General features: G+C 38.0%; 1 protein-coding gene and 1 long non-coding RNA gene across 2 annotated transcripts in view; one reads left to right on the top strand and one right to left on the bottom strand.

The window, feature by feature from the left end:
• Positions 1–11,004: 11,004 nt before the first annotated feature.
• STAG2 (STAG2 cohesin complex component) overlaps positions 11,005–16,805 on the bottom strand; it is a 147,776-nt gene continuing 141,975 nt past the window's right edge. The window contains exon 33 of the mRNA XM_079123345.1: positions 11,005–11,031. Within this exon, the coding sequence (XP_078979471.1) occupies positions 11,020–11,031 (12 nt within the window). The 3' untranslated portion in view covers positions 11,005–11,019. The remainder of the gene's footprint in view (positions 11,032–16,805) is intronic.
• Positions 11,042–16,805, top strand: part of LOC306650957 — an 86,091-nt gene continuing 80,327 nt past the window's right edge. The window contains exons 1-2 of the long non-coding RNA XR_013761068.1: positions 11,042–11,374; positions 11,763–13,137. This is a non-coding gene — a long non-coding RNA (uncharacterized lncRNA). The remainder of the gene's footprint in view (positions 11,375–11,762; positions 13,138–16,805) is intronic.

A 16,805-nucleotide genomic window follows, 5' to 3' on the forward strand; every position in this document is an offset into this window, starting at 1 on the left:
TGGAATTCAAAGGGAGATCAGTAGAGGAAAGGGATCAAGGGGTGGGAAGAGGGAAGTGCTGGGGAATGATGTTGCCCAAATTATATTGTTATATTTTGTGCATGTATAAATATGTAACAGATTCCATCATGATATTCAACTATAATGCAGCAATACAAGAAGCACTTTAAAAAACCACTGTTCTCAGTAAAACCTATAAAATAAATTTTTGTTCTATCAAGACGTAGTTTAGCCAGGTGCTGTGGCACACACCTGTATCCCAGCAACTTGGGAGGTTAAGGCAGGAGGATCTTGAGTTCAAAGCCAGCCTTGGCAATTAAGCAAGGCCCTGAGCAACTCAGTGAGACCCTATCTCTAAATAAAATATAAAATAGGACTGAGGTTTTGACTCAGTGGAAGAGTGCTTGCCTAGCATGAGTTAGGCCCTGGGTTCGATCCTTAGCACCACATGAAAATAAAATAAAGGTATTGTGTCCGCCTCCAACCAAAAAAAAAAAAAAAAAATATATATATATATATATATATATATATATATAAAGACATAGTTTATTTTTTATTCTTAATAAAAATTTTCACTCATCCAAAAAAGAAAAAAAAAACTCCTGTCCCACCCCAGGCCTTCTGAATCCAAATCTGTATTTTCACAACACCCCTAGCCATCTGCAAGCATGTTAAATTCTGAGAAGCGTTGCTCAACCTGAGCTATAGATGAAAACTGCCTGTAAAGTACTTTTTCTTCTCTCAAATGAAGTTGCTCATTGGCAATAAACAAAATTTTGAAAGGCAATATCATTTTCACATACAAACGTTTTTATTATATACATTACAGAGAAAGGACTCAGAGGTCATGTAATCATTCAAAATATGTGTGCCTTTCTAAGAAAAAGACATAGATGTATTTTTATGAAGAAATGAGCCCCCATGATAGAGTTACATGTCATGCAATCTTCTAATAAAATAAAGAAAGTTATTTTCTCAGTAACTGGTAGATCCTTAATCTTTCACTAGACAAATTTTGTGATTCCACTTAAATGCATGCACTCAATATTCTTTATGAATAGACTTTTGAAGTGTTAACCTATGATTATAACATTCATAAACCACATCTCCCCCTACCAAGGTTCCAGCAATCTAATCTTTTCCCCTGGCTCTTTGTGGAGTTGTCCCTGAGAACCTAAACAGGGTATCAGACTAACAATGGATTTTACCATTTTTTCAAAATGCCTTAAAGCATGGTTATTAGTTACAGAGGTTTTGTTTTTGTTTTTGTTTTTGTACCAGGGGTTGAACTCAGGGGCACTCGAACACTGAGCCATATCCCCAATCCTATTTTGTATTTTATTTAGAGACAAGGTCTCACTGAATTGCTTAGTGCCTCACATTTGCTGAGGCTGGCTTTGAACTTGCAATCCTCCTGCCTCAGCCTCCCAAGCCACTGGAATTATAGGCCTGCACCAACACACCCAGCTAGTTAGAGTTTTATTGATAACTTGTATAACTGAACTAAAAAGAATAAAAATTTTAAAAAACTTAGTAGATACTCTTTGTGTTGATCAAGATTCTTCTGAGAAACGGGGGGCGGGGGGAGGCAGTTTTAAGGAATTGACCAATGCAATTGTGGTGACTGAGAAGTTTGAACTTCTTACAGCAGGCCAGCAGGTTGGAAATTTAGGTATGAGTTGATGTTCCAGAATCTGCAGAGAAGGCCAGCAGGCTGGAAACTCAGGCAGATTGTCTATGTTGCAATCTCAAGACAGAAATCTTTCTTCTGCAGGAAGCAGTCTCTGTGCTTAATGCCAATCCCTTGAAAGTGTTTGGATGAGGTCCATCCACATTACAGAGTGAACTGATTGTAAAGGTTAATCACATCTAAAATATGCCTTCATAGCAACATCTAGACTAGTTTTTGACCAAATGTCTATGTACAATAGCTAACCAAGTTGACCATTAAAACGTTCACTTCTGGAGCTGGGGAGATAGCTCAGTTGGTAGAGTGCTTGCCTTGTAAGTACAAGGCAAGTTCACTTCACCACAATATCATAGTAGCCTGTGAAAACCTAAAAGGATAATGTTATTCCACATGTCCTTCTTTAAGAAGTGATAGTAGGTTGTGCCCAAGACAAATGATTCCTTCCTCTCTACCATGTACCACAGCCATACATCTGACAGGTTTACATTCTGTGACTAGGAACCACATATACTCACTTATTCTTTATGACACATCTTGCACAAAAGGAAAGAATCTTGGGCATACACCCACGTGATGAAATTTTAATATTCATCTGTGTCTGGTTTTCCTCTCCTTCCAAGCACGTGGAAAATTATACTTCTCTATCCATCATGAAGTTGGGCATGGCCATGTGGCAAGTCTGGCCAATGACCTGTGGGTTGAAGTGATGTGTACCACTTGTAGGATGGAATATTAAATCACTTTTGCAAGATCCTCAAATTCTTCTGTCCCATGTTACATTAATCAAGTTTATAATAAGCATGTGTTTAAGATGGTACAATTAGTAGATGGTGAAGCCTCCCTCAGCCTGGACAGCTTAGCTGCCTCATAGAGATAGATTTTTTAGAATTCTCAACCCTCAGACCTATGATGGTTTTGAGGGACAAAGCTTTGCTGTGTTAAACCACTAAGATTTTGAATTATTAGTTACTATGTCATAACCTATCATAACCTCAACTAATTGTCCTTGCAAACTTGGAGGACAGAAGCCGGTGACCATCTTTAACCAAATTGTTTCTTCTTTGACGAAAAAGTAGCTGCCTCCCTTCCTCCCTTTGTCCCTCTTTCTGGTGCACTTTCTACTATATACAGACACTCTCGCTCCATTTTGCATCCATACTCAACATTCAAATTTCCTTGTTTAAAGCAGATTGTTCTAAAAGTCACTATTTTGAGATGTCTCCTGTACTTCTATCAAATAATAGATGAATACATGCTGGACAGTGAGTACTAATTTTCCAATTTTAAAAACCAAAAGTTTCTTCAATTACTACCCTCTTTCTTATTCATAAGAAATTCAATGTGTCACTGATGTATTCAAACAACCTCAGCTTGTTGTTCTTAGCCAGTTGAAACACAGCTCAAAATGTTAAAGCTGGGATGGCAGGTGTAGCTCAGTGGTAGAGTGCCTAGTACATGTGAGGTCCTTGGTTCCATTCCTAGTACCACACACAAAAAATAGTTAAAGCTGAATATTCACTCTATTGTACTAAGGGATATCCACCAAAATTATTGCATTTCTGGCATATTATGGTAGAATGAAAAAAACATCATTGGAACAAAATATCACTATGGAGGTGTCCATTTCATAAATAAATATGTTCACAAGACCTATTTTGTAGCAGACAGCTTTTATGGAAAGCAGCATTGTAGGCTATTAATATTTGTTCCATTGAAAGTACTCAAGGTTGGGAAGGGGAAATATGGAGGAAAGAGGCCATTGGAATCTGCTGTTTTAATGGGAAAACAGCAGATTTAACAAACTGTCTAGGATGAATTATGAAACTTAAGAATTTTTTTGAAAATACTGATGAGGGATAGGGATGTAGTTCAATGTTAGAATATTTGCCTAGCATGAGCAGGGTTCTGAGTTCCATCCCCAGCACCACAAAAAAAAAGAAGAAGAAGAAGAAGGAGGAGGAGGAGGAGGAGGAGGGGGAGGGGGAGGTGGAGAGGAAGAGGGAGGGGAAGGAGGAGGATGAGAAGGAACGTTGAGAAAGCTTATTTAAAAACTACAAACACTGAGCTTAGAAAGTGGAAATGTGATTTCATCTTCAATTCTAACTAATTCTTTAGTGGAAGACAGTTGGAGAGAATCCTTAAATGGACCCTTCAGTTCCAGACAAGAAAAGAAAATAGCCAAGTGCAGTGGAGCACACCTGTAATCCCAGCAACATGGGAAGCTGAGGTGGAGGATCTAAAGTTTGAGGCCAGCCTCAGCCTCAGCAACTTAGTGAGACCCTCTCTCAAAATAAAATATAAAGAGGGCTGGGGATGTGGCTCAGTGACAAAGCACCCCTGGTTTCAATCCCTGGTACCAAAGAAAGCACCTCTCCTTTGTTCTTGAAACTATGAAGCAATCTGAATGAGATTCCTTATATTCCTTAGATTAATGAACTGAGTTCTCCTTGGTAATATAAATTGTTGACAAATTCATTTTGTGTAGTTGAACTAGGCTTACCTTATGTTTCTGCAGAACATTTTGCCCTGACGTACTATCCAGTGTCTTGTAACTACCGCTTATTCTTGTGGACATAAGTCTTCCTCTCTTTGAGTAATCACACACAGAAGATGAGGAACTGAGCCACGATGGGAAAGTAAAGCAGAAGAGACAGAAGACACTGAATTAAATACTAGCTTCCTGATTATTCAGATTACCCTCCTACTTAAAACAACTAAAAAAGTTGAATAAAATATAAAAACCAGTCTTAAAAACATAAAAGTCCTGACAAAAACTAAAGAATTACCAAGCCAAAATTGCAAGGGAAATATTTACCAGAAAGATGAATAAAGTCAAAGAAAATTTTCCTCTGAGGGTTTTTGTCAACCCCAAATTATTGAATTTTCACTTTGAACAATTCACAGAACAAGCGACAATGGAAAAGAAGTCAAAGCCCAGAACCCCCACAAATTGCAGATTCTCCTATCACCACACCCGGACCCTCAAAGTGCTACACCCTCAGAAAAGGGTGAGCCAGAATTGGGACAATACTCATGGAATTAGCACCCAAACCTGATTCTCTGGGTTGTTCAGAGAACTTCACACCTTGAACTAAGTTTAAGGTAGGGCCATACTGCTAGTGCCTTCAAGTGCCTAAAAGGCAAATACATAGCCTCTTTGGAGGAAGATTATATTATCCTTCATCTCAAATTATTCTTCCAAATAATATTTATTTATTTATTTATTTATTTTTGCAGAACTGCAGATTGAACCCAGTTACTCTACTCCTCATCTACATCCCCAGTCCTTTATACTTTTTTTTATTTTGAGACAGGCTCTCGCTAAGTAGCTGAGGGTCTTGCTAAATTGCCTAAGCTAGCCTCAAACTTGGAATCCTCCTGTGTCAGTGTTCCAAATCACTGGGATTACCAGTGGGTGCCACCACACCCAGTTTACAAATAATGTATAAGTACAGTGAGCAGCCAGGCATGGTGACTCACGCTGATAATCCCAGAGACTTCAGAGGCTGAGGTAGGAGGACTACAAGTTCAAGATCACTCTGGTCAATTTAGCAAGATCCCACTCAAAACAAAAAAATTACAAAGGCCTGGATATATATCTCAGTGTTAAAACATCTCTGGGTTTAATCCCTAGTACCTCAAAACAAACAAACAAACAAACAAGTAAATTAGTACAAGGAGCAGCACACAAAGATGACCATGGACTCAAGGAAACTAGACTCCAGGAGCAAGAAACAGTAACAAAAACCAATAACAAAAATAGACCCTCAAATATTTCAGATATTGGAATTTACAGATGCAGGATATGAAATAACTATGAACTATATTATACTTAACAAAATAAAAAACAAACTTGATGAAATTGGCAAAAGTACAGGAAACTATAAGAAGAGCCATTGAAGATTTTAAAAGGAACCAAATAAAACACAGAAAAACAGTAAAACAAATCTGAAGTTTAAAATTCAATGTTTTAGTGATCACATGGTGTTCCTGGAGGATAAATTAGGTGAGAGTAAATTATCAGGCTGCATAGAGAGACAAAGCAATGAAAAATACAGAAGAAAGTTACTCATACTAATACCTCTTGCTATCAGCAAGTGTTATCATTTATAAACAAACTGGATATAGTTTATCTTGTAAAATAATGCCTGTAAGGTATAAAGCCACCCTTCTCTCTGTTACAGGAATTTCCGGGCTCCCCATCACCTGTCAGTCTGCGTTCTGCCCGCCTCTTACATTACAGGAATTTCCGGCTTATGCTGCCGTCATCTTCCTGCCTCCCAAGTTACGTCCTAACATGTTATTGGTCCATCAGTCAGTCTGCAAGAATTCTCCTCTGCGATTGGTTCCTCCCAGCCCCCGAAATTCCAATATCTGGGAGAAGCGGTACTCCATCTCTTCTTCTTTTTCTTTTTTCCACCCCAAGCGGACCTTATCCGTCCGCAAAAATAAAGTCTTTTGCGTGAGATCTCCTATCTGCGGAGCGTTTTTTCTGGGAGCTACCCGTTAGCCACAACTGAGCCAGCAACCCCTAACGATGCTCATTTGGTCCAAAGAGACCTTTATTTGCATGTCTAAAAAAATAATAAAAATGTCAGTAGCAATTACAAGCTTTAAAGCCTTCTTAAAACTGAACTAAAAACATGGCTAACAGAAAAGTGCTTATGCATTCAAATCCTTTTTCTGAAGGGAATTGTCATTTAAATCTCTTTGTCACATACATTCCTCAGGGTCTGTTGTATTACCAATGACACAAGTTGGCTTGAGTTTTGTCAAATTATTCTCCAAGTTATCAGTGAAATTTTTAAATTTTTATTTAATTTTGTTTTAAAATTTTATTTATTTTATTATTTGGTACTGGGGATTGAACCAAGGGTGCTTAACCACTGAGTCACATCCCCAACCTGTTTTAAATGTTTTATTTTGAGACAGGATCTTGCTAAGCTGCTTAGGGCTTTGCAAATTTGCTGAGTCTGGCTTTGAATTTGTAATCCTCCTGCCTCAGCCTCCAGAGCCACTGGGATTGCAAGTGTGCTCCGCTGCACCTGGTGAAATTTCTTAATCTCAATATTTCACTTTAATTTTTTTTCCTTTTAGCATATTTTCTGCCATCTTCAACCATCATCTAATATTATAGGGGCAAAAGAAAAGGTGAAGCTATTGCCAGGTGATGAAGATGTGACTGGTTTATATTTAGGCTAGCAATAATAACTCCATAATTCTTTTTGTTTAATTTAAACATATTTCTTAGAAATGAAATATATAGAGTTCCTTAAACCTTGTATATTTATTTTGTATAATTTTTTCTGTTGGTTTTTTTTCCAGAATGATAGAGAAAAAGAAATGCTTGTATGGATGAGTTGCTTTTAATAGAGTAAATCCAGGAAGTCTACCTAGTGAGTTATTTCCATCCTCTGAGGATTTATTGAGAGCGGCTGAAGAGCGATGAGCAGTAACTTTGTATATTTCACTTTGGCAGAGTGATCCAGCCCAACCACTGGTCTTATCAGTAGACATCAATTGGCTGGCGGCTGGGAATGTCATGGAGGAAAGGAGAAGCTATGTGATATGGTAGTGGGAAGCCTCTCTATAACGCGTTGTTCATAGTTTCATTTTGTTTACTGTCTTGTGCTTTTGAAATGTGCTGGTTTACACTGTCATGGAGTAAATAGAACCATGGCCTATGTATTTTACGGTCCACTCCCAACCTCTTTTATATGGTTAACCTGATCTCATTAGACTGAAATATATTCACATTAATCCCTGATATCCTCACTGTATCTTTCAACGAACACTATTGAACACCATCTACATGTCAGAAACAGTTCATAATATCCAAAGACATATAAGCATGGACTCAAATAGAAAATTTCCTGGCACCAAGACAACCAGAGAGCTATTTGGGGGTAGGAGAAAGGGGCTACACCGATGACTGGCCCTTCTGATGGAGTTCAAATATCTTGAGGCTCCTCCTTTCTTCAATCCATCCCCTAATCTCCATGCTTCAGTCAACTGGAGATTTACAAAATTCCACAAGAATGAGGAGAGTCAGTATGGGGACAATCATTTTTAAGAGTTTAAAGAGAAAACAGAGAATCTAATCTTTGCCTTTAAGATTTTTACAGAAGCTTTCCTGGGACCAAAATTGCTGGAGGAGTTTTCAGAACTCTAGGCCTGAAGAAACTGAGGCAATTTTCAATGGTCTCTCACCATCTTATTTTGTAACTCATCATTCACTCTCATAGTCTCCCAAAGAGGATATTGCCTACCCTCTGTGCTCGAGGTCTTTTCTTATTCATCATCAAAGTTTACCAGTATCTACCATGAGATAAACCAGTCTATGTTAAGGTACTGCTGGATCATACAGTATTCCAAAGAATGGTTGTACTCCAATAGGGGACCCCAGAGGCATATATACCTGTCATTGGAGAGAAGTCAATGGAATAAAATAGTAACCATTCAGAAAGCCAAGAAGTTGTGATCTAAGGCCCAGTCATCATCTACGGACTCAGGAATCATGAAGTCCATGTCTCATGATGATGTTTCTTGTATTATATGGTTAAAAAACAGAACAGGTTGGGAGTGTAGCTCAGTGGGAGAACACTGCTTCATAAGGTGCAAAGCCCTGGGTTCTATCCCCAGTACCACAAAAATAAAAATAAAAACAAGTGGATGTGGTTTATAATCATTTTTGAGCCTGTTTAATATTAAATTATTTTGTTGAGGTATGATTGACATATAAAACCTTTACATATTTAATATATACATCTTGGTGTACTTGGGGATAAATATATACCCATGAAAACATCATTATCAAGATTATAAACATCACCTCCCAAAGATTCCTCTTATACTTTTGCTTCTTCTTCTTCTTCTTCTTCTTCTTCTTCTTCTTATTATTATTATTATTATTATTGTTGTTGTTGTTTTCGAGTTTTTTTGGTATGTGTGTGATAAGAACATATAACAACAGATCTATTCTCTTAGCAAACTTAAATTATACCATATAGCACATGCACTATGCTGTACAGGAGATCTCCAGCACTTATTTATCTTGCATAACTGAAATTTGGTACCCTTTAATAATCACTTCCCTATTTTTCCCTTCCTCTACTCCCTAGCAACCACTATTCTATTTCTGAGTTCAATTTTTTTTGTTTTAGATCTCATATATAAGTGAGATAATGCAGTACATACAACACATATTTGTCTTTGTCTGTCTTACTTCACTTAATATAATGTCCTCCAAGTTCATCCATGTTGTAACAAATGTAACATATGGTAGTTTTATTTCTAGTTTTTTAAGGAACCTCATGCTGTTTTCCATAATGACTGTACTAATTTATGTTCCCACCAATAGTGTACAAGGGTTTCCTTTTTTTTTTCCCCACGGTACTGGGGATCGAACTCAGGGCCTTGTGCTGGTAGAGGCAAGCACTCTACCAGCTAAGCTATCTCCCCAGCCCAGGGTTTCCTTTCTTCCACGTCCTCTCTTATGTTTGTTATATTTTGTCTTTTTGATAGTAGCCATCTTAACAAATGTGAGGTGACATTTCATGATGTTTTGGTCTGCATTTCCCTGATGTTTTAGTCAGCCTTTTCACTGCTGTGACTGAAAGGACCCAACCAGAACAACTGTAGAGGAGGAAAAGCTTATTTGAGGGCTCATGGTTTCAGAGGTCTTCATCTACAGACAGTTGGCTCCATTCCTCAGGGCTCGAGATGAGGTAGAATATCATGGCAGAAGAGTGTGTCAGAGGGAAGCAGCTCACATGATGACCTCATAGCAGCGAGAGAGAGATCTCCACTTGCCAAATACAAAATATATAGCCCATAGCCACACCCCCAATGAACCACTTCCTCCAGCCACAACCCATCTGCCTCTAGCTACCACTCAGTTAATCCCATCAGGGATTAATTTATTGATTAGGTTAAGGCCATGACCCAATCATTTTTTCTCCTAACCTTCTTGCATTGTCTCACATGTGAGTTTTTGGGGGACACCTCATATCCAAGCCATAGCACCTGATGATTAGTCATGTTGAACACCAGTTCATGTACTTGTTGGCCATTTATAAGTCTTCTGAGAAATATCTATTCAAGTCCTTTGCCTATGAGGTCATTTGTTTTTCTACTATTCAATTATATGAGTTCCTTGATGTTCTGGGGAAATCTGGTGTAAAAGAGTCAACCACAAGGTGCTGTGAGATCAAAGTAAGAGGCAGACAGATCCAAGATTGAATGCAGTTTATTGGGAACTTATTAACAGAAGTATGATCGAGGGGCAATAGTAACGCCAGGAGATCCTTGGAATTTGGGTCAGAGGAATGAGCTTCTATAATGGTCAGAACAAAAACTATGAAACATGTCAAGAAAGAAAAAGTTGAACCATCTCACTCAAAAAGTATAGTTTAACCATGGTTCATACTTATACAGAAGGGGAAAATACATCTTTTCTAACTCTTACCAAAGGTGGCAGATGTCAATTCCATGTGAACATTGAAAAAAGACTAAAAGGATAACCTGTGTTAGAGAATGAGTTTATATTCCATCATTGCTGTTCATTGTAATACACATATTGGTATGGAGATAATTTCACCAAAACTTATACTCATTATCTTGAAGTGATTCTTTTTCTTTTCTTTCAGTTGTGTTCCATTACCTTACTTCCCGGTCCATGTTTGGAGCAGTCCTTACATCTTTCCCATCAGATCTTCTCTGTTGGCTCTACCTTGTCCTGAGGATAACACCTCCCAACAAAATACCACTAACCTGCTTTCAAATCCAGGCCTTCTTATTTTCCCTAGTTTTAGGTGTTTTTAATTTTGGAAAAATTTCAGAGTTACAGAAAATCACAAGGATAACACAGAGAATTCTCATACCCTGCCCCCCAGTTTAACACCTTATGTGACCCTGATCCATTTGTCAAAGCCAAGAAACCAACATTGATACATTACTGTTAAGTAAACTGCAGGCCTGGTTTTCACCAGTTCTTTCATTAGCATCTTTTTCCTGTTCTAGGATCCGATCTAGGATACCTTATTACACGTAGTTGTCCTTCCTTTTAATCAGCAACAGAAAACCAGAAGTTTGAAGGCAACCTATCTATTGTTCAGGTTCATATGGAAGATTTGTTCTTGTTTTTTAGAAAACCACAAAAAGCATTAAAACTGGAAAGTCTGCCTAGTATGTATGTTTTCTGGTTTCAGACGACATCATCAGTCTATTGGTTCTTCCTCTCCACTCTTGAGATCCTGCCTCAGCAGTTTTCTCCAACATTTAATGTGGCTTCTTCCATCACAGAATGTTTTCCTTAAAACCTGCTATTTTCACATCCATACCTAGGGGAAATTAGAAACAGCAAGTAAACCCCAACAATTATTCAATGACTCTAGTGATGCTTTACCTCTGCAGCCTCTTCTTTAAAGAAAACACAATCCTCTTTGAATCTTCTCATTTCCTGTCTCCTACTTAAGTTCTTTCATCTTCTCACTGGTACCTTTTTTTTCTCCTTACACTCTGCTCATTCTGCTTAGTTACCCACCCTAATAGTCTTTCAAGGATCCAGCTTACAAAAGGAAGAGTTTTGGGCTGGGGTTGGGGCTCAGTGGTAGAGAGCTTGCCTGGCACGTGTGAGGCACTGGGTTCCATCCTCAGCACCACATATAAATAAATAAAATAAAGGTATGATAAAATTATGGCATTTGCAGGCAAATGGATGAAGTTGGAAAATATCATGCTAAGTGAGATAAGCCAATCTCAAAAAGCCAAAGGACGGATGATATCGCTAATAAGTGGAGGATGACACATAATGGGGGGAGGGAAGGGTTAGTGTTAGGGTTAGAGTTAGGGTTAGGGAGGGGGGCAAGTATGGAGGAAGGAAGTACTGTATAGAGGGTAAAGAGGGGTGGGAGGGGTGGGGGGAAGGGAAAAAATAACAGAATGAATCAAACAACATTACTCTATGTAAATTTATGATTACACACATGGTATGCCTTTACGCCATGTACAAACAGAGAAACAACATGTATCCCATTTGTTTACAATAAAAAAAAAAGGAAAAAAAAAAAAGGTATCATGTCCCTCTACAACTAATGCATATTTTTTTTATATAAAAAGGAAGAGATTTATGTCTCCTGGGACAGTGGTGGCAGGAGTGGTAATATTGAAAGCACAGGATGCTATGTGGAAGTAGATGTGAATGGAACAGGATAATATGATGTTCCTCTGTGTGCTATTATGTATTAGAATCATCCAGGACAGTTCTGGAGCAGAGCAAAAGTCAGGGTTAACTAGAGGGATGCGCTGAAATTTAGTTTTGGCCTGTATATTTGGCCAAAATCTGCTTTCAGTTCTGTCTGTACACTCCTATGATCTCCGAAACTGTGCAGGATGTGATCATGTATATTACCCTCATATATAATTAGTATCAAGATGTCAATAATACAAAACATATAATTTAGAATATTTTTAATATCTGAATGTTTTCAAATATAGGAAAAGCAGTCAATTGGGGTAGAAATCACCCCCCACATGCTTTAGATGTTGATGTCTTTCAGTCATTTTAAGTACAAACACATACTTCTATGGCAGGAGCAAAAATGCTGTAATAATACTGATTGTGGACGCTTTTAATTTTAGGTATAAATATAATTTTGGAATGTACAAAAAGTTAAATGGGGAATAGAGAAACAGTCAATACAAATGTTGAGCTAATATGCAAAGGCCGAATAAATTTAAGTTCATCATAATCTTTTATTTATTTATTTTTGTATTAGGTATTGAACCCGGGGGTACTCTACAGCTGAGCTATACCCCAACCCTTTTAATTTTTATTTTGAAACACGGTCTCCCCAAATTGCCAAAGCTGACCTCAAACTTGTGATCCTCTTTTATCAGCCTCCTCAGTAACTGGGATTAGAGGCATTCACCACCATGCCTAACCATCATAATCTTTCTGGGCCAATAATTTTTTAATTTAACATAAATCCAATATTAAAATTAGATATAATTCTAATTTTGTAGAATTTTGTATTAGCCTTCACAAAACAAACAAAATAACTTTTAGGGACTGTATTTAATTTTTAATTAAAATTAACTTTTAATTTTAATTAAATTTAAATTTTTAATTATTTAATTTATAATAAGGTCATGGGTGTCTTTAAAAAGTCTGGTGGCACAAGACTGTAATTCCAGCTACGTGGGAGGCTGAGGCAGGAGGACTGCAAGTTGGATGCCAGTTGGGGCAACTTAGTGAGTCCCACTTTCAAAGTAAAAAGGACTGGGGATATAGCTGAATGGCAGAGTGGCCCTGGATTCAATTCCGAGGAGAAGAGAGGAGAGGAGAGGAGGGGAGGGGAGGGGAGGGAAGGGGAGGGGAGATTAGGGATGAGGGAAGAGGTGAAAACAGGACAGGACAGGAGAGAGAAAGGGTGGGGAGGGGGGAAGTGAGGGAGAAAAGTCTTACTTGAAAATCCTTGATAGCTTTGAAGATCAAATAAAAGCTAAATGTCAACTTTTCTACCTCAGAATTCCATACGGAGGAAAATCTCCAAAATCACACAATAGCCATGATAAATCATGTTCTTCCACATCTAGTAACAAAAAATATAATGACTATAAAAAGAAGAAAGCATTAGAGACAAGTGAGATATCCAAAGTTTGATTGTCATTAAGGCAACTTCAAAACAACAGACTTTACAGGAATATGTTAAAATACTTATTGTTTTGAGCCTATTGAGTGTAAAAATAGAAACAAAACTTGTTGAAAATGATGTTATAGACTACCAACCATTTTAAGTAGTTGAAATTGAAGGATTCTCAAGATTTACTTAAGCTATGAATCCCAGCTATGAAGTTCCTTCTATAAATTATTGGAAAACATTTTAATTTATATTCCTCAGTGCTCAAAACCATTAGTGATACTATTAGATGTGCTACTTCAAATTTTTTGTGTATTGTAAACTTTGACATGAAGAAACAACCAGAAATCTTTTAAAAAATTAGACAACACAGCTGGAAGCACTGGAACATGCCTTTAATCTCAGCAACTTGGGAGGCTGAGGCAGAAGGATTGCAAGTGCAAAGCCAGCCTCAACAACTTAGTGAGACCTTGTCTCAAAATAAAATATAAAGAGTTGGGGGTGTGACTCAGTGGTTGAGTACCTGTGGGTTCAATCCCTAGTACCAAAAAAAAAAAAAAAAGAAAGAAAGAAAAAATTAAACAGCACAATGGATTAATGCCCTTGTTTTATTTGCTTACAGTATTAGCCAGCTATTGCTATGTTAAAAACCAATCCAAAACTTCATGGTTTAAGGGAACAATTATTTATTTGGCTCACAGTTCTGCAAGTTGGCAATTCACTGTGGGCTCAGTGGGGCTCCTCCATATGTCTATGGTCAACTATGACTCAGCGTCTGTGCTCCACCATGGGTCAGCTAGGAAGATTAAAATCTGGGGGTTCAATTTATATATACATGCAATCAATGCTAAGATGCAGGTAGAAATTCATACATGATTTTCGTATCTTGAGTCTGTTACAGGGCTGGGATTGTGACTCAGAGGTAGAGCACCCGCCTAGCATGTGTGAGGGGCTGGGTTCAATCCTCAGCAGCACATAAAAATAAATAAAATAAAGGTATTGTGTCCATCTACAACTTTAAAATTTTTTTAAAAAGTACATTACAGCTGAGCACACCCTCCCAGGCCTGTAATCCCAGCAACTCAGGAGGCTGAGGCAGAAGGATCACCAGTTCAAGGTTAGCCTCAGCAACTTAGTGAGATCCTGTCTCAAATTTTAAAAATAAATAAAAAGCCTGGGGATATGGCTCAGAGGTTCAGTGCCCCTGGGTTCAATCCCCAGTACCAAAAAAAGGAAGAAAGGGAGGGAGGGAGGGAGGGAGGGAGGGAGGGAGGGAAGGAAGGAAGGAAGGAAGGAAGGAAGGAAGGAAGGAAGGAAGGAAGGAAGGAAGGAAGGAAGGAAGGAAGGAAGGAAGGAAGGAAGGAAGGAAGGAAGGAAGGAAGGGAGGGAGGGAAGGAAGGAAGGAAGAAAAACAATAATAAGATAAAATTAAAAGGACTGGAGAAGTAATTACTAAGGGGTAGAACATTTGCCTAGCATGTTCAAGATCCAGGGCTCAATCCCCATTACTGCCAAGAAAAAAAAAGGAATGGCAGAATGGGGTGACTATAGTCCCATCTTTCACTCCAGAGGAGTGAATATGGGCACTCTAGAAACTAAAGTACTAGAGAGAAGGAGGGGTTCAGGAAAATGATCCCATAAAGTTGTTTTTTGAACTCCTTAGAGAACTATACACCAAAACCAGCCAAATTTACTATATGTTAAATTTTAAAAAATGCTGCTTAAAATTAAAATTAATCAAAAGGTAAAACAGCAACAGCATATACCATATCATCAATAAAAATATTAATGAGGGCAATAATCTTAAAACTGCTTCTGAAAATATTCAGAAAGCATTTTATTCAAGCAGTGCACAAAATGGATAGTGCTAAGAAATTAATGTTCCTGAATTGTAATGTTAACTGGTTTGATTTAATCAATCTATATTGTATACATATAGAAAAACATCATTGCATCTCAGAAATGAATACAATTATGATTTGTCAATTTAAAATATTAATAACATTTTTACATCTGAAAACCTTATTTTTAGGACAAACAATTTTTTTATATGCTTTGGATTTACTGTTGTTTTGCAAAGAAATTTTCTATGATGAGCATTATTTAGTTTTGGCCTTGGCTTCAGGTAAATATTGATTTTAACACTTGACCATTTTACCATTTTGCCTAAATGTGTTTTCAGACATTTCTAGTCACCAATTAAATAAGAACAGCAGAATCCATCTAACCTGCTGTAAAATTTCTGATTCATCCAACAGGCATGTGTTGTGGCTCTTCAATTTCAGCATTTGTGTGTGTGTGTGTGTGTGTGTGTGTGTGTGTGTGTGTGTGTGTCAAAAAACCCAGGGGTGCTTAAATACTGAGCCACATCCCCAGCCCTTTTTATATTTTATTTAGAGACAGGGCCTCACTAAGTTGCTGAGGCTGGCTTTGAACTTTGCAATCCTCCTGCCTCAACTTCTCGTCTCTGGAATTACAGGCATGCACCACCTTACTTGGCTCAGCTGTAAATATCACTCAGAAGTAAGAAGATAGATGTTTTTACTATCCCCACATGCAGAAAGTTTTATTGCCACAAACTAGGAATTACAGCTATAAAGAGGGACTTTGAACCAACCTTTAAAAATCAGTCACCATTTTGGGTGAACATTGTAATGTAATGTGTAAAGCTGCTCCCCCCGCCCTTTCCGTTGCAGCCATTTCCCAGCCTCCCAACCACTGTCAGTCTGTGAACATGCTAGCTAGCTATTGGTTCATCAGTCAGCTTGCAAGTATCCTTCTCCGATATTGGTCCCCTGTTAGCCTGGAGGAATTCAACTGCTTAAGGGTAGCTACCCCCCATCTTTTCTTATGCTTTTCTCTCTCCTACTCACTTGCTTTCTTTCTCCTCCTCACTTTCCACTCTCTCTAGTGCACGCCCTTTCTCTTTTCCTCTCATTTTCTCTCGTACCCTGCAGGGAGACTCTGTTTGCTTCATAAACTCCCTTATGTGATTTCCCGTGTCTGGCGTGGTTTTGTGGGTTTTCTTACAAACATTCCCCAACATATGTCAGGTTCAGTACTAATAATCTCATTGAATGAGTAAATTCATTCATTCACATAGGCATACCTTTTACAACTAGTTTCTGTCTGGTGGCCAGTTCACCAAAAAGTTACTGATGTTCAAAGCTAAATTTTCCCTGACCTTTTGCATGAGTCATATTTGATTACTGCTTCAAACTTTTTTCCAGTCTAAAATTGCTATGATCGTACTCTCTGATTTATAATTTGGGGATCCAGTTCATCTCTGTGCTAATAAGGCAGACCACAACCTGCTTTTTTCTAAAGAGTTACATTGGCCTTGACAATGAGTATTCCCATGGCCTGCCTTCACACAGAAGGGCAGTGACTTTCTATTCAAGGATAGGTTCTTGTTGGGCTCATCTTTCACTTGAGTTGACTTTTCAAATGCATGTCCCTGTACTTTGGCAAAC

Source organism: Sciurus vulgaris (genome assembly GCF_902686455.1).
Source record: "Sciurus vulgaris genome assembly, chromosome: X".
Taxonomy (NCBI): Eukaryota; Metazoa; Chordata; class Mammalia; order Rodentia; family Sciuridae; genus Sciurus; species Sciurus vulgaris.